We start from the raw sequence: 18,127 nt of genomic DNA, 5'->3' as shown, positions 1-18,127 counted from the left end.
GAGACCTCAAACAAAAAAAATAAAGGGCCGAGCTCAGTGGCTCACGCCTGTAATCCCAGCACTTTGGCAAGCTGGCGTAGGAGGATCCCTTGAGCTTAGAAGTTTGAGACCAGCCTGGCCAAGTTGGCAAGACCCTTGTCTAAACAACAAAAAAAATGACTGCACATGTTTATCAGAAGACTTATTGATAATGTTGACTTTTACCCAAGCCCTGTGATCCTGGAAAACTAAAGCTTAAGAAACGCCTTCCCGCTGTTTTATGTTCTCGAACACAGCATACTGCAAAAAAACATCCTTCCCCAAGTGAGTTACGTAAGACTGGTGTATGCCCCTCTGTTTCACCAATGACAAAGCCAGACGCAGACTCCAAATTCCAAATCTCCTCATGAAAGCTTTGAGGAACTTCTTGTCCCCACTGATCAGTTGGAACAAACTTTGGTTAAAACTTCTCTCCTTCCCCCAGCTTCCCGAACTTTGGCTTACCCTCAGCTTGAGCCAGCGCACATCTCCTCCTTAACAGCCTCTCTTGAGAATAGGCTGGCTTCAGGGTAAAGCATTATCTGATCTATTGTCCCATCATGCCACTCCTGATCATCCCACTTCCTCCCACCCAGTTCTGCCCTGTTTACTCCTCTCTATGAGAGAAGAACCCTTTTTGCCTAACCCTTGAGTCACTTGCAGATATTATGGTCAGAGGGTCTTCCCTGCTGCAATATTCTTCCTCCCCCTATTGCAATAGTTCCTTTCTTCCCTTGCAATAATCCTTTCAAATAAAATCTCTCCTGGCAGGGTGTGGTAACTCACACCTGTAATCTTAGCACGTCGGGAGGTTGAGGTGGGAGGATCACTTGAGCCCAAGAGAGCAAGTCTACAGTGAGCCATGATTGTGCCATGCACTCCCACCTGGGCAGCAGAATGAGAATCTGTCTCAAAAAAAAAAAAAAATTATAATGGCTGGGCGCAGTGGCTAATGCCTGTAATCCCAGCACTTTGGGAGGCTGAGGTGGGCGGATCACTTGAGGTCCGGAGTTCGAGACCAGCCTGGCCAACATGGTGAAACCTCGTCTCTACTAAAAATACAAAAATTAGCCACGCATGGTGGTATGCGCCTGTAATCCCAGCTCCTCAGGGAAGCTGAGGCACGAGAATCGCTTGAACCCAGGAGGCGGAGGTTGCAGTGAGCCGAGATCACACCACTGCACACTCTATCCTGGGCAACAGAGCGAGACTCTGTCTCAAAAAAAAAAAATTATAATAAAATCTCTCCTTACTAAGTCTGGATTTGTTTTTTATTTCACAGTGTATATAAATATTCATAGCTACAGTCTTTTTAAGTGCAAAAAGCTGGCTTTTTGTACTAATAATCTCAGGTAAAGCCAGTCAGAAAACACAGAATTGTTTTATTTATGCAAAGTTCCAAAAATGCAAACTAAAAAATATTCTTAGGGCTACATAAATAAATACGCTTTAAAATCAGGAAGAAAAGCAAATAAATGATTAACATAAAATCCAGGGTAGTTGTTACCTTTGGAGGGAAATGATAGATTTAGAAAAGGACTTCAAAGTTAATGGTAATAATGACCTATGAAACAATAATAGAGTTCATTCTGTTATTCTTTATACTTTACACATATTTATTAATATTATTTTGTTTTACTCAATGTTTAAAATGTAAAAATATTAAAAGTGAAAATAACTCATTTCAGAAAGCAATAGTTACCTTGTGATAGCAAATATACAGCAATATGATGAATTTTAAAAATTGAAAAACATGGCCAGGCATGGTGGCTCATGCTTATAATCCCATCGATTTGAGAGGCCAAGGCAGAAGGATCGCTTGAAGCCAGGAGTTGGAGACCAGCCTGGGCAACATAGTGAGACCCTGTCTCTACAAAAAATAATAAAAATAAAAAATAAGCCAGGTGCAGTGGCTCACGCCTGTAATCCCAGCACTTTGGGAGGCCGAAGTGGGCGGATCACAAGGTCAGGAGATCAAGACCATCCTGGCTAACACGGTGAAACCCCATCTCTACTAAAAATACAAAAAAATTAGCCGGGCGTGGTGGCGGGCACCTGTAGTCCCAGCTACTCTGGAGGCTGAGGCAGGAGAATGGCATGAACCCGGAGCTTGCAGTGAGCCGAGATTGCGCCACTGCACTCCAGCCTGGGCGACAGAGCAAGACTCCGTCTCATGAATAAATAAATAAATAAATAAATAAAATAAAAAATAAAAATAAAAAAGTCTTCTAAAGAGTGAGAAATTGTAGATAGGACCATTATATCTAGGTTTAAACCCACATCATATCTGGATTTTATTTATTTTTTATTACATACTTTTTTTTTTTTTTTGTCACCCAGGCTGGAGTGCATGCAGTGATGCAATCTCGGCTCACTGCAACCTCTGTCTGCTGGGTTCAGGCCATTCTCCTGCCTCAGCCTCCTATCCTAAGTAGCTGGGACTACAGGCGAGCACCACGCCCAGCTAATTTTTGTATTTTTAGTAGAGATGGGGTTTCATCATGTTGACCAGGCTGATCTTGAACTCCTGGCCTCAAGTGATCCACCCACCTCATTATTACACACATATTTTTTAGAGATAGTGTCTCAGTCTGTCGCCTAGGCTAGAGTCCATTGGCACAATCACAGCTCACCGCAGCCTTGAACTGCTGGCCTCAGGCCATCCCCCTGCCTCAGCCTCCCCAGGAGCTGGGATAACAGACTTGAAACACTGCACCTGGCTCACCCCTGACTTTTAAAGACACAAGTATAGTGTTTAAGAGCATGGGCCCTGAAGACAGATCATCTAAGCTCAAATCCTGATTCTGTCACTTATTAACTATGTAACCTCGAACACTTTACTTAACCTCTCTGTACCCCTACAGGAGAGTGAGAGATCACCTCCAACCCCCGTTAGCTCTTACGGGAATTCTTCTGCTGGATATAGAAACTAAGTTCATACATATAATTTTTATATAATTTTTTTTTTCTGAGACAGAGTGTTGCTCGGCTCACTGCAACCTCTGCCTCCTGGGTTCAAGCGATTCTCCTGCATCAGCCTCCTGAGTAGCTGGGATTACAGGCATGCGCCACCACGCCCGACTAATTTTTGTATTTTTAGTAGAGATGGGGTTTCACCATGTTGGTCAGGCTGATCTCGAACTCCTGACCGTTAGATGATCCGCCCACCTTGGCCTCCCAAAGTGCTGGGATTACAGGCGTGAGCGACTGAGCCTGGCCTATTATTATTATTATTATTATTATTATTTTTTTTGAGACGGAGTCTCACTCTGTTGCCTAGGCTGGAGTGCAATGGCGCCATCTCGGCTCACTGCAACCTCCTGGGTTCAGGCAATTCTCCTGCCTCAGCTTCCCAAGTAGCTGGGATTACAGGAACCTGCCAACACGCCCAGCTAATTTTTGTATTTTTAGTAGAGACGGGGTTTCACCATGCTGGCCAGGCTGGTCTTGAACTCCGGACCTCAGGTGATCCTCCCGCCTCAGCCTCCCAAAGTGCTGGGATTACAGGTGTGAGCCCGGCCACAAGATGCTTTTATACTTTTTAGACAACAATAAATTTGAGAAGTAACAGGACAAGGGACATCTGGCTAGGGGCAGTAAATTTCTAGGTGAGTGATGAGGAGATATTTGAGGTGGAAGTGTAAAACTAGTGGAAGATAAGGGTTACTTTGAAAAGCATATTTATTCAGGTCCGTTGCAGCCCCCAGTTCCCAGTCTCTGGTAATCAGGGGTAATTTTTTGCCCTGGTATAGGGAGGGTATACCTCACAGAGGAATCTTGATGGCTTGCTACATGCAGGAAGAGGCAGTTCAGCTCGCCCTTTCTGAAACTACAATTTCTCCAAGATTTTCAACTCAAAATGATCAAGATACCAGTTTGGCACATTGGCACGTCCTTCACTCCTTGAGTTTCTTTGTCTATTAAATGGATGGAGGCCGGGCGTAGTGGCTCATGCCTGTAATCTCAGCACTTTGGGAGGCAGAGGCGGGCGGATCACCTGAGGTCAGGACTTTGAGACCAGCCTGGCTAACATGGTGAAACCCCATCTTTACTAAAAAATACATAAAAGGCCAGGTGCAGTGGCTCAAGCCTGTAATCCCAGCACTTTGGGAGGGCGAGGCGGGCGGATCACCTGAGGTTGGGAGCTTGAGACCAGCCTGACCAAATGTAGAAACCCTGTCTCTACTAAAAATACACAATTAGCAGGGCATGGTGGCGCATGCCTGTAATCCCAGCTACTTGGGAGGTTAGGCAGGAGAATCATTTGAATCTGGGAGGTAGAGGTTGCGGTGAGCTGAGATCGCGCTACTGAACTCTACCCTGGGCAACAGAGTGAGACTCTGTCTCAAAAAAAATGAAAAAATACAAAAAGCATTAGCCAGGTGTGGTGGCGCATGCCTGTAATCCCAGCTACTCGGGAGGCTGAGGCACGAGAACCGCTTGAACCCAGGAGGTTGCAGTGAGCCAAGATTGCGCCACTGCACTCCAGCCTGGGCGAATGAGCAAGACTCCGTCTCAAAAAATAAAAATAAAATAAAAATAAATAAACAAATGTTATGTGGTTATAGTTTAGTAGCTACCCAGAGTGAGCAGCCACAGCCTGGGGTTTCTTCTGGCCATACCCTGCCGGGAAGAGGAGGTCTCCTTTGGTAACTCTGACTCCCCTGAGATCTTAGCATTGTCGCCTCCATCAGTTTCATTGGGATTTCCTTTCTCTGCTGTCTTGTTCTGTGAGGTGGTCCCTGTCATCTCTCCAGGCCCATTTCCTGCTACCCTGGGCCCCACACATCACTTGCAGTTGACTAAGCACCTCTTGCTCTCTGACATCTCTGTGCCTTTGCATATATCTGTTTGGAATGCCCATCCCTTGGGTTGCCTAGCAAAACCCTGTTCATTCTCTTTAGCTCAAACCAGTCACCACTTGGGTGAAGCATTTTTCCCACCTTCAGGCAGATTTAATCTCTCCTGTTGCCTGTTGTTTGTACCCCTATCACAGCTCAGATGACTCTGCATTACAATTACTTATGTGTCTTCCTCTGCCACAGACAAGATGTTTCATGAGAGTAAGAAATGTATCTTATTTATTCTGTGCCCCCTACCACAGCATCTAGCACAGGGGTTGGTACAAATGGAGGTTGAGAGATATTGAGTGATAGAATGAATTAATGGATGGATAGTGGGTGTTGGCTTTTTGCCAGCATCACGGGTTCTAGGATATTTGAATGCCCCAAGGACAGGGTGGGGTTAGTGCGGGGCACAGCATGCGTCAGCTGTCTGACTACTTAATAGGTGGTCAACGATTTGGCTAATGAAGATAGAGATAATGATGGCAATAAAATGGTACTCTAGGCTGACCCAGAGTCACAGCCACTCTCCTGCTTTCTAGTGAGTCATCCCTGGCTGGGCCTGAGGACAGGAATCATGGCTGAGAGGTAGATGGTCAGTCAACAGTGGCTGAGCTGGTTCCAGACTGCTTGATCCTGGCCATGACTCACTCCAGCTTGTGCTGCTGACAAGAACCCTCCAGAACTACACAGATTTGAGTACAAGTCTCAGCACAGGCCAGGTGCAGTGGCTCACGCCTGTAATCCCAGCACTTTGGGAGGCCAAGGTGGGTAGATCACCTGAGGTCAGGAGTTTGAGACTAGCCTGGCCAACATGGTGAAACCCTGTCTCTACTAAAAATACAAAAATTAGCCAGGTGTGGTGGCTGGCGCCTGTAATCCCTGCTACTTGGGAGGCTGAGGCAGGGGAATCGCTTGAACCCAGGAGGCGGAGGTTGCAGTGAGCCGAGATCACACCACTGCACTCCAGCCTGGGCAGCAAGAGCGAAACTCTATCTAAAAAAAAAAATTCTCAGCACAGACAGTGATCATCCCAGACCTTAAGTTACATATGCCATCTGAGCCTGTTTCTTCCTCTTCCCTCACTGGCAATGAGACACAGATCCCAACCCAGGATGCTGATCATGGAGACATACTTCCCCACTTTTGGAAAGCCTACAGTCTCATGGAGAAAGCACGATTCCCCTTACCACATTGTACCGTAATTATCTCTTTAGTTTTGCCATATTTGTCTTTATGTTCCTTGCTCAAGGCAAGGAAGTAGGGCACGGGGAATGACTCAAGAAATGCAGACAAGAAACAGAAGTGTAGCTCCCGAACCATGTGGATTGGTAGGGAAGAAATTTGAAAAGGATCAAGGTAGAGATTTTTCTTGTTGTTGTTTTTTTATTGGTTTTGAGACAGGGTCTTGGTCTGTCACCCAGGCTGGAGTGCAGTGATGCTACCATGCTCACTGCAGCCTCCAACTCCCAGCTCAAGTGATCCTCCCACTTCAGCCTCTCGAGTGGCTGGGACTACAGACATGAGCCACCATACCTAGCTTACTTTGTTTTATTTTATTTTACTTTTATTTATTTATTTTTTTGAGACGGAGTCTCACTTTGTCACCCAGCCTGGAGTGCAGTGGTGCAATCTTGATTCACTGCAACCTCTGCTGCCTGGGTTCAAGCGATTTTCCTGCCTTGGCCTCCTGAGCAGCTGGAAGCCACCGCACCTGGCTAATTTTTGCAGTTTTAGTAGAGATGGGGTTTCACCATCTTGGCCAGGCTGGTCTTGAACTCCGACCTCGTAATCTGCTTGGCCTTATTTTTTAATTTTTTTGAGACAGAGTCTCACTGTGTCGCCCAGGCTGGAGTGCAGTGGTGCGATCTTGGCTCTCTGCAACCTCCGCCTCCCAGGTTCAACCGATTCTCCTGTCTCAGCCTCCCAAGTAGCTGGGATTACAGGTGAGTGCTGCCATGCCAGGCTAATTTTTGTATTTTTAGTAGAGACAGGGTTTCACCATGTTGGCCAGGCTGGTCTTGAACTCCTAACCTCAGGTGATCCGCCTGGCTTGGCCTCCAAAAGTGCTGGGATTACAGGTGTGAGCCACCGCGCCCAGCCCCTAGCTGATTTTATAATTTTTTTAGAGACAGGAGTCTCACTACGTTGCCCAGCCTGATCTTGAACTCCTGGGCTCAAGCGATCCTATCACCTCAGAATCCCAAAGTGCTGGGATTACGGGCATGAGCCATCAGTGGTGCCTGGCAAGGTACAGTTAATAAGGGAAGCTGTTTGGATGGTGGAAAAAATTAAATAAGATGAGGGAAAAAGCCTAGGGTGGGGCATGGAGAGGAATGCTTCCTAATGGTTGTTCAGGGCCGGAGAAGGGGAAGGGTAAGAGGTGGGAAGACCCAGCTTGAGGATTCAGAGAGATGTGGCAATTAACTAATAGAGGCAGAAACTGGTAGGGCATAAAAGATGTAGAATGACCCTAAATCCCTGAATCTTCTGGATTTGGGTCCTATGTAGGAAACAGGGCTTCTGCTCTTGAAAGAGTGGTTTCATGCGTCTACAAGGTTACACGGGGTGGTATGTGCCAGGGGGATGGGGAGGGCAGGTCAGAGAGAGTCCTGGGGGCCTGAGGTCTGAGTTTCGGGCATCTGGTGGGAGGTGGGGTGATACAGGGCTTGTTCTGGGCCCTGAAGGATGCCTTTATTGGGGATTTGATTAGGTCCTGGTGGGGACAGTTGTCGAGCTAAGAGGAGGATGGACATTGAAGTCACCATGGGGAAAGAGGATGAATGGTTAGTTGGGGTCCCAAATGCCAGGCAGAGCAGTTTGGCCTGGGCTCACAGACTCCAAGAGGATCCTGAAGATGCACAGACACAGGTCTGCCTACTTAGGGGGCCACTTTTCCCTTTACTGTGACGCAGGGAAGATGAACACACTCTGGCATGGGGGTGTCTCCACACTGTGTGCCCCACCCTCAAGTGCAAGGGTGCGTGCTTCGGCTGTGTGACTGTGTGGGGGTCTGCAGTACATTGCTGAGTGACTGTATCTGGGCAGTGCTTTTCTGGGCTATAAGTGGGTGGTTGGAGAGTCTGTTTTATGGGTCCGTGTAGGTGGGCCTGAGTTGTACATCTTAGTATGTGTGTGTTGGGGGGGTGTCCAATTTGTGTTGTTTGTATTCGTGTGAGATCTCAGCTGTGTTTTTGTCTCTATCTGGTGTCTGACTTGTGAGTGAGAGGCTAGGTAAGGGACAGGGTTCCCCTTGCTGCTGGCACTGGGTCACCATAATGGGTACGAGGCCAATCAGCTATTGTCCTAACCTGGGGGGCTTAGAGAAAGGCCTGAATGATGACGCCTAGACTGTTATCCCCAAGTGAATGGCCTCTTATTGAGCAATCATTAACTTGGCCACTGTGAGAAGAATCCAAACTGTTATGGTGAAGGGGGTGGGGACTGGTCAGGACAGGACTTACTGCGGGTAAAAGGAGGAGGCCAGAAAATCCTATAGGCTTGTGTGTTGTTATCACGCCTTCCTGCCCACTCTTCAGGTCACTCACCCTGACCCATGGCGACTGGGTCAAAATATTTAACAAGCAGTGAGGCACAGATATTGACCAATCAGAATAGATACAAGTCATATTCTGAATGGAGCAGTCAGGGAGGTCATGGCTATGCCAAGAGTTGCCTCTTTAGTTGCTAGACAGTGGGAATGTCTGGGAGGAGAATCCCAGGAGAGGGGCTGGGGCAGAGGGGCAGAGAAGGAAACTGGGGAGGCCTCAGGGCGGTGGCTGTGAACCAAGTGTCATGGAAGGGTTTCAGGCTTAAACAACTGATGTAGTCAAATCCTGGTGGTCCAGCTAAACCTTGGTCTGCCTTGGCCTTCAAGCAGTTGCCAGGCCAGCCCTGGGTACCCTTGTCCCTTCCCTTTGGGAAAATAATGGACCACTCTCTTTTGTTATCTGCAGGAATGGGGGAAGTGAACGATCTCAAACTGAAGAAATGGCAGTGACCTTGTCTGTTTCAATTCGGGAGTAGGCTGCTTCCTGATTGGCTGTGATTGGGCTTTCACTGTGGTAAGAGGGCGCCTGAAGTGGGTAGGAGCCAGGGGAGCGGTTGGGGTTTGGGAACGAGAGAGCAACCTCCTTCTCCTGAGGATAAAGACAATGAGGTGATGGGATTGTGAACTGATACTGTTCCCCGGAAAATTAGCTCCAGCAACCCTGTGGATTTTTTCCCTTGTGCTACCTCTGATAGGAGCAGGGTGGGCCCTGGAGGTGAGACAGTCCCTTCCATATGCACAAATGACAGTATCAGGCTCCAAGTGTTTCATACCTTTTATTACAAAAATCAATAACTTAATTCAGTTCTGTATAAAGTTGGTAGGACTTCTGGTCCAATGAGCAGCCTAAGCTTTCATTCCCATCCCAAGAAGGGAGAGGAGTCTTGGCCCAGAGGCTGGGGGGACCACCAAAAGCCTGCCAGGCAGCTGGAGCACTGTGTCCAAACCAAGGAAGTCCAATGTGGGGTGTGGCTCAGTGAAGGGCTGTTCCTAAGGAGCCAAGTGCTGTCTATACAGCCTTGCCCCCCTCCAGGAGCACTGGGTCACCTCTGGGGATGGCCAAGCTGAATCAGCACTCTCAGCCTCTGCCCACCTGATCTCTGCCTGGGCTGGAACAGGTCACCTGAGCAAAAGCATGTCCCCAAGAAGGCCAGCGATGTCAACATCTCCAATGATAGGGCGAAAGAAGAGGTCCCCAAGCAGGCTGGTCGGAATGGACTTGAGGGTGGAGGCCGTGAGGAGGACACGGGCCAGGCGGCCTTGAGCTGCTGGGCACCAGGGTTCCAGGACTTCACACAGTGCCCAGTGAGCCTCCTGCTGCAGGTGCCCAATGTGGGAGGCAGCTTGGAGGCCTGGCACATCTGTGGGCAGAGAGGGAGAAGAGGGCTGGTGAGCACCCTACTCCCAGCCACCAAAGGATGGGACTGGCCCAAGATCTGGGCCATCAGAGACACCCCTCTGCCTCCTTTGCTCAGCCTTTGAGGTCCCACTACTACCTCCTCCTTTGGAGGCGGTAATTTATTTATCAATTTTCAATGTATTCATCCATCCATTTATGAAGAAGCAGTGTGGAGTAATAGTTAAGAATTAGGCTTCCTGGGTATGAATCCCAGCACTGTCACTTATTAGCTGGGTGACCTTGGGCAAGTCACTTAATCTCTGGGCTTCGGTTTCTTTATCTGTAAAATGGGGATAATAATAATAGGACCTGTCTCCTAGGCTTTTATGAGATTTAAATGAACTGGTATATGTAAAACCCTTAGAATAGGGCGTAACATATGGTAAGTGTGATATGAGTATTTGCTACTATTATTATAATTAATTACTACGATTTATGCATGCCACAAGGGACTCCTGAGGAGCTCTCATCTCAGATGCTCCCCAGATTACAAACAGCACTGTCTCCATCTGCCGCTCTCCTGGCCGAATTCCATAAAGACTCCTTTCCTGTCCTCCCTACACCCCTTTCAGTTGTCTCTTCTATGTGATCTTTCTGAACCCACAGAGGAGTTTTAGCTCTAGAGCTTCACCATGCAGCCTTCCTTTGAAGATGTGACTGAGACACAGCTGTGTCTGCCCACCCCACCTCCCTGCAGCCTTCTGTAAAGGTCAGAGCAAATTTCTCAGGCAGAGTGGCAAGGGCCAGTCTCTGGAGTGAATAGACCTGAGTTGCCATCCTGGTCTGTCCCTACCTGGCTGTGTTACCCTTAGCTAGTCACTTAGCTTCTCTGTGCCTCTTCTGTGAGATGGCTGTTTGATGAAAATGAGGAACTGGCCAAGCACGGTGGCTCACGCCTGTAATCCCAGCACTTTGGGAGGCCAAGGTGGGTGGATCACCTGAGGGGTCAGGAGTTCAAGACCAGCTTGACCAACATGGCGAAACCCCGTCTCTACTAAAAAGTACAAAAATTAGCCGGGAGTGGTGGCGGGCACCTGTATGTAATCCCAGCTACTCGGGAGGCTGAGGCAGAGAAAATTGCTTGAACCCAGGAGGCAGAGGTTGCAGTGAGCCAAGATCGCACCACTGCACTCCAGACTGGGTGACAGAGTGAGACTCTGTCTCAGAAAAATAAAAAGAAAATGAGGACCCAATGAGATAACAGATATCAAACCCTTAGAAGCTACCTTCCCTGGCTGGCCCCTGCTTCAGCCTTGCCCTTCACCCAGAAGTGTCTGGGAGCTCACCGGGGTTGAAGAGGATGGTCCCTTTCAGGCAGGCATATTCCTTGGGGCTAAGCTCCAGGCTCCAGAAGGACTCCAGACAGCATTGAAGCCACTGCACCGCAGCCAGGGAGGGCTGGGGTCTGTTCGGCAGCTGGCCACTGCCTCCACTGCTGCTGGGCTCCTCCAGCAGAATCTTCTTGAGTATACTGGGCACCGGGGCCTCAGCCACCTCAAAGGTCACAGCATCTTGGGCCAACCCAAGCAGGAAGAGGGGGCCCCAGCAACCCTGCAGCAGCTGCCGCTGGTCCTGGGGAGGCAGCTGCCAGAAGGATGGCAGGTTCCTGAGGAAGGCCACTGTCTTGGCCAGAACATCCAAGGCCTCCCGGCAGGTGCGATGAGGTGCACATAGCTGGACGGGCCGGTGCTGCCTACATAGGCAGCGGCTACGGGGTCGGGGGACAGCCCTGAGGCTGGAGCTCAGAAGTGCGTAGAGAATGGCGGGGCGGCTTGCAGCTCCCTGGCATGGGCAGACCCCTGGTTGGCTGGTGCTCATGGTTAGGGATCTGCTCTTACTTCCAGCTCTTTGGCCCTCTGTTCTGCGCTGTGGGTGCTATTTATATTCCCAGTGAGTGGAAGGGGGGGAATGGCCCAACAACCTTGACTCCAGAAGTCATGTTCATTGAAAAAAACACACAGACATTGCCTCTGGCAGGAATGTTGGGGAAGTGGTGGGGGAGGGGGCATTGGGAACCCCACGTGGCGCTGATATCACCTCGGTCAATGAAGTGGCCAGTGCAGGGCACAGGGCCACCTGCCGCTCACTCAGCTGCCCCTTATCGGATGACTCAAGTGGATAAACAAGGTCATTAACTCAGGCTGTACCAGGGCACCAAGGCCCCAGGTGCACAATCAGCAGGTGTCCCCACTGGTGCCCGCTCTTGTGTGCACAAAAGACTAGGGCTTTTGCTAAGCCAGGAAGCCAGCCCGAGCTGGGTGGGCCTTGAATGCAAGGCCCAACCTGGAAGTGCCTTATCACTAGCTTGTTTGCCTAACCTTGGGGCCCTGCTTCTGTTGTCAGCCAGGAGCAGGCTACAGGGAAGGGAGCCAGGACCCTGGGGGGCTGGGAGGACTTTGCCTGCTGTCCAGTCTAGGAGGCCTCCTTCCTCTGATTCCAGTTCTGGGCCCCCTGCGGGAATAAGGTCCTTCAGAATCGTTATCCCCAGCCTGATTCCTACCACTCCTGAAAGGCCAGGTCTGCTGAGAAGAACTCACAGAATTATAATAAAAGATAGTTGCTGGCCGGGCACGGTGGCTCATGTCTGAAATCCCAGCACTTTGGGAGGCTGAGGAAGCGGGATCATTTGAGGTCAGGAGTTCAAGACCAGCCTGGCCAACATGGCAAAATCCCGTCTCTACTAAAAATACAAAAATTAGCCGGGCATGGTGGCGTGTGCCTGTAGTCCCAGCTACTCTAGAGGCTGAGGCAAAAGAATCACTCGAAACTGGGAGGCAGAGGTTACAGTGAGCTGAGATCATGCCACTGCTCTCCAGCCTGGGCAACAGAGCAAGACCCTGTCTCAAAAAAAAAAAAAAATATATATGTATATGTGTGTGTATATGTGTGTGTGTGTGTATATATATATATATATATTATATATATATATATATATATATATATATATGGTTGCCATTCTCTAAGCACCTATTATGTATCAGGCACTTCCCACTCTAATATTGGCAGCCTCCTCCTAAGACTAGATTATTACTTTATGAGACTAAAAAAGTTAAAGTGACTTGCCCAAGGTCATCCCACCAGGAAGACAAAGCCCAGATCTTGCCTGACTCCAAAGTCCTTGTTTGTTTCCCTGAACCCACTGGCGCAATTGCGCAGCCAGAGCCTGAGATTCTCAGAGCTTGTGGCTAGCTGCCCAGCTGCCCCCACCTTGCTGCTCCCTGCTTTGCAGACGTTGCCCACTTGTGATCTGGGCAGAAATGTTGCTCTGCTGCCACGTGGCTCCTCTGTCCCGGGCATCTTTCTCAGATGGTGGAGCACAGGGGATGAGAGAAGGTAGAGAGGCCCCTTGGTTGTGTCATGTTCCTGGAACTTGGCCAGTCCAGCACGGCAAGCCTTCTTCTGCATGCTGTTGGGCAGCCTGGTGCCCTGGATGGGGAGAGAGAGGCTCTGGCATCACCAGCCCTGGCATCTGCTCCAGAATCCATCACTTTTCGGTTGTGTGACTTGGGTTGATCCTCGAACCTCGATGAGCCTCACTGGGACAATAATGCCTGGCTGTAGGGCTGCCATGGGGACAAAATGAGGTCCTGGTTGTTAAATTCCAAGTGGTTTCTGGCATACGGTAGGAGGATTTTTCTGCCCCTTTCCTCTGTGGAGCTGAGCACCAGTGGACAAACAGGCACACCTCTTTCATTTGATTATTAGTCTTAATCCTTAAATTTATAAAGTTCCTTTCGTGTCACAGTGAGATTCACTGTGAGAATCTCACTGAATTCTCACAGTGTCCCCTTGAAGCAGACTCTGGAGTCAGACTGGCTGGGTTCAAATCCTGCTTCTTCACTTAGCTGAGTGACCTTGGGCAAATCACTTTCTGTTTCTGTGCCTCAGTTTCCTCATTTTAAAAACGGTGACAAGAATGTCTGGAGGTGGATATTGGTTTTATGGGGCCTGAAGGTTACGATTTGGAGGACCCTCTTTAAGAATAGAATACACACCCGGTTACGGTGGCTCACGCCTGTAATCACAGCACTTTGGGAAGTTGAGGTGGGAGGATCACTTGAGGCTTCAGGAGTTCAAGATCAGCCTGGTCAACACAGGCTCTACCAAAAAAAAAAAAAAAAAAAAAAAATTAGCCAGTGTGGTGGGGCATATCTGTAGTCCCAACTACTTGAGAGGCTGAGGCAAGAGGATGGTTTGAGCCCAGGACTTCAAGGCTACAGTGAGTTATGACTGTGTTACTGCCCTCCTGCCTTGCTCTAGATAAAGCAAGACTCTGTCTAAAAAAACAAAACAAAACAAACCCCCCCACAAACAAAACCTCCCCCCAAACCCTGAATATTTATATTTATTTGATCAATGTGGTCAATGGGAACCCTTTCAAGCTGGTGTCCGTGTCATTTTGGCCTGCTTCCATAATTCCTGGAACACTTGCTTTCTGGTATAGCAAGATATCAACTTTTCCAGCCCCAGAATCAACCAATACTCCAAAGAGCTCTGATTCAATCTTTTAGTGGAAAATAATATTTAGAAAGCATGAAGTAGGCACTAGAATCATACTAAAAAACCAAGAACTGGCCGGGCACGGTGGCTCACACCTGTAATCCGAACACTTTGGGGGCTGCAGTGGGTGAGCTGCTTGAGCCCAGGAGCTCAAGACCAGCTTGGGAAACATGGTGAAACCCCATCTCTACAAAAAAATACAAAAATTAGCCAGGTAGGTAGTGCACACCTATAGTTCCAGCTACTTGAAAGACTAAGGTGGGAGGATCACTTGAATCCAGGAGGGCGAGGCTACAGTGAGCTGTGATCAAGCCACTGCACTCTAGCCTGGGCAACAGAGTGAGACCCTGACTAAAAATAGATACATAAATAAAAATCGGGCCAGGCGCGGTGGCTCATGCCTGTAATCCCCAGCACTTTGGGAGACCAAGGCAGGCAGATCACCTGAGGTCAGGAGTTGAGACCAGCCTGGCCAATATGGTGAAATCTTGTCGCTTCTAAAAATACAAAAATGAGTCAGCCGTGGTGGCATGCACCTGTAGTCCCAGCTACTACAGAGGCTGAAGCGGGAGGATAGCTTGAACTCGGGAGGCAGAGGTTGCAGTGAGCCAAGATCGTGCCACTGCACTCCAGACTGGGCAACAGAGTGAGACCCTGTCTCAAAATAATAATAATAATAATAATAATAATAATAATAATAATAGGGCTGGATGTGGGGGGTTCACACCTGTAATCCCAGCACTTTGGGAAGCCGAGGCAGATGGATCACCTGAGGTCAGGAGTTCGAGACCAGCCTGGCCAACATGGCAAAACTCCATCTCTACTAAAAATACAAAAATCAGCCAGGTATGGTGGTGCACGCCTGTAGTCCCAGCTTTTCGGGAGGCTGAGGTAGGAGAATCGCTTGAACCCAGGAGGCAGAGGTTTCAGTGAGCCGAGATCGTGCCACTGCAGCCTAGACTGGGTGAGACACAGTGAGACTCTTTCTAAAAATACTAATAGTAAATAAAAATAAAAAAATAAAGGAAACCATCTGGGCATGGTGGCTCACGCCTGTAATCCCAGCACTTTGGGAAGCTGAGGTGGCCGGATCACTTGAGGCCAGGAATTTGAGACCGGCCTGGCCAACATGGCAAAATCGTCTCTACTAAAGATACAAAAATTAGCCAGACATGGTGGTGCATACCTGTAATCCCAGCTACTTGGGAGGCTGAGGCAGGAGAATCGCTTGAACCCGGGAAGCAGAAGTTGCAGTGAGCCAAGATCCCACCACTGCACTCCAGCCTAGGCGACAAGAGTGAGACTGCGTCTCAAAAAAAAAAAAAAAAAAGAAGAAACCAGAACTGTTCACTGTTATGAGGGCACTACTCCCAGTCCTTCCTAGAGCTAATGAATGTGTACACACACACACACACACACACACACACATTTACAATTATATTTATTTCTATACTTATACATACTAAACAACATGAATTCAGACTATCATCTCCAATTCCAAGCTCATATCACGGGGTTCATTCTAGTTTTTGCCCCTTGTGTATTTATACTTCCTGTCTTTCACACTGAGAAATCTGGTGTCCATCATTCTTGATTTATCTTTTTTTTTTTTTTCTGAGACAGGGTCATGCTCTGTCCCCCAGGCTGGAGTGCAGTGAAGTGATCTTGACTCACTGCAACCTCTGCCTCAGGGTTCAAGTGATTATTATTATTTATTATTTTTTTTTGAGACGGAGTCTCACTGTCACCCAGGCTGGAGTCCAGAGGCCCAATCTTGGCTCACTGCAACCTCCGCCTCCCAGGTTCAAGCAATTCTCCTGCCTCAGCCTCCTGAGTAGCTGGGACTACAGGCGCCTGCCACCACACCCAGCTGATTTTTTGTATTTTTTAGTAGAGATGGGGGTTTCACCATTTTGGCCAGGCTGGTCTCGAACTCCTGACCTCGTGATCTGCCCGCCTCGGCCTCCCAAAGTGCTGAGATTACAGGCATGAGCCACCGCACCCAGCATTTTTTTTTTTTTTTTTTTTTGAGATGGAGTTTTGCTCTTCCTGCCCAGGCTGGTGTGCAATGGCACAATCTCGGCTCACTACAACCTCCACCTCCCAGATTCAAGAGATTCTCCTGCCTCGGCCTCCCAAGTAGCTGGGATTACAGGTTCCCACCACTATGCCTGGCTAAGTTTTTGTATTTTTAGTAGAGATGGGATTTCACCATGTTAGGCAGGCTGGTCTCGAACTCCTGACCTCAGGTGATCCACCTGCCTCAGCCTCCCAAAGTGATAAGATTACAGGCGTGAGCCACTGCACCTGGCCTAAGTGATTCTTCTACCTCAGCCTCCCGTGTAGCTGGGGTTACAGGCACACACCACCACGCCCAACTAATCTTTGTATTTTTAATAGAGACGGGTTTCACCATGTTGGCTGGGCTGCTTTTGAACTCTGGGCCTCAAGTGATCCACTTGCGTTGGCCTCCTAAAGTGCTGGGATTACAGGCATGAAATACCACATCCAGCTACTTTTTTTTTTTTTTTGAGACAGGGTCTGGCTTTGTCACCCAGGCTGGAGTGCAGTGGCGTGATCACAGCTCACTGCAGCCATGACCTCCCAGGCTCAAGTGATTCTCCCACCTCGGCCTCCTGAGTAGCTGGGATTACAGGCTCCCGCTGCCATGCCCCACTAATTTTTTTTTTAAATGTTCTAGGGTACATGTGCACAACGTGCAGGTTTGTTAAATATGTATACATATGCCATGTTGGTGTGCTGCACCCATCAACTCGTCATTTAACTCCGCTAATTTTTAAATTATTTTGTAGAGACAGGGTTTTGCTGTGTTGCTATGTTTTACTAAGTGTTGGGATTACAGGCATGAGCCACCGCAGCTGGCCTGGATTTGCTTCTTGTTCCGCACATAAACTTGTTTCTCTTTCACTGCTCACATACTTCCAGGTGTCTTGGGAATCATATATATTGGGATAAGACTTCTGATCCTGTACAGCAAGGGTCATGAGGTACAGCGAATGGTAGGAATATTCCTGGAAGCCCTTTCCACACACCAGGACAGCTCACAATGACTTAACTATACACAAAAGTGACTGCCAGCCACCCAACTATATCCCACCAAATCAATCCAAACTGAATGTATTTCCAACTCAACTTCGCCTTAGTTGGATCACCAAATCCTCATGGCATCTCTGATATCACCTGATTCAAGGGAAAGTGGGATAGAGTGGGAAGAAATAGTAGTCTTAACCAATTGCAATTTTAGAATTTTGCTTTTGCAAGTTAAAAGAAAAAAAAATATGTATTTGACGCTATGAAGACATTGCTGGGGTTGCTCCCAGTGCCTAGGATGGGCCCATGCAAGTGCAAGGCCCTGCCCTCAAGAGCCCTCAGTCTGAGGGAGAAGACACAGATCAACTCCAGGAATCTCTAATCTAAAGGGAGAAGTCTCTAGTCTAAAGTGGGGAACACGCAATTCCAACCACAAGAGAAACCTAAAGGAAAGAAGGAAAGAAGGCGTCAACTGTGTCAAATGCACCTGAGAAGTTGAGTAAGATAATAGTGGTTCGTTGGCTTTGGCAATATGTAGCACTGTAACCATATCAGAGCCTTTAAAGAATAGACTAGAATAGGCCGGGCGCAGTGGCTCATGCCTGTAATCCTAGCACGTGCGAGGCCGAGGCAGGTGGATCACTTGAGGTCAGGAGTTTGAAACCAGCCTGGCCAACATGGTGAAAACTCCTCTACTAGAAATACAAAAAAAAAATTAGTTAGGCGTGGTGGTGCCTGTAATCCCAGCTACTTGGGAGGCTGAGA

The 18,127-nt window shown here is 48.5% G+C and overlaps 1 protein-coding gene across 1 annotated transcript; it reads right to left on the bottom strand.

Annotated features, from left to right (window-relative positions):
• Window positions 1-9,531: 9,531 nt before the first annotated feature.
• Window positions 9,532-11,664, bottom strand: NR0B2 (nuclear receptor subfamily 0 group B member 2). Its single transcript, XM_054498896.2, has 2 exons — window positions 11,098-11,664; window positions 9,532-9,773 (listed from the first exon to the last, which is right to left on the bottom strand). The coding sequence occupies exons 1-2, from the start codon at window positions 11,627-11,629 to the stop codon at window positions 9,532-9,534; spliced, it is 774 nt and encodes a 257-aa protein (XP_054354871.1). The 5' UTR covers window positions 11,630-11,664.
• Window positions 11,665-18,127: the final 6,463 nt, after the last annotated feature.

The sequence above is a fragment of the Pongo pygmaeus genome, chromosome 1 (genome assembly GCF_028885625.2).
Source record: "Pongo pygmaeus isolate AG05252 chromosome 1, NHGRI_mPonPyg2-v2.0_pri, whole genome shotgun sequence".
NCBI classification, from domain to species: domain Eukaryota; kingdom Metazoa; phylum Chordata; class Mammalia; order Primates; family Hominidae; genus Pongo; species Pongo pygmaeus.
The sequence above is the reverse complement of the archived record's forward strand: the minus strand, read 5'-3'. Positions and strand labels throughout refer to the sequence as shown.

What these genes read in the sequence shown, in the direction of transcription:
- NR0B2 (XM_054498896.2), bottom strand. Translation starts at nt 11,629, where the DNA reads ATGAGCACCAGCCAACCAGGGGTCTGCCCATGCCAGGGAGCTGCAAGC. An exon ending in GACCATCCTCTTCAACCCCG is followed by an intron (nt 9,774 to 11,097) that starts GTGAGCTCCCAG and finishes CTCTGCCCACAG; the next exon opens with ATGTGCCAGGCCTCCAAGCT.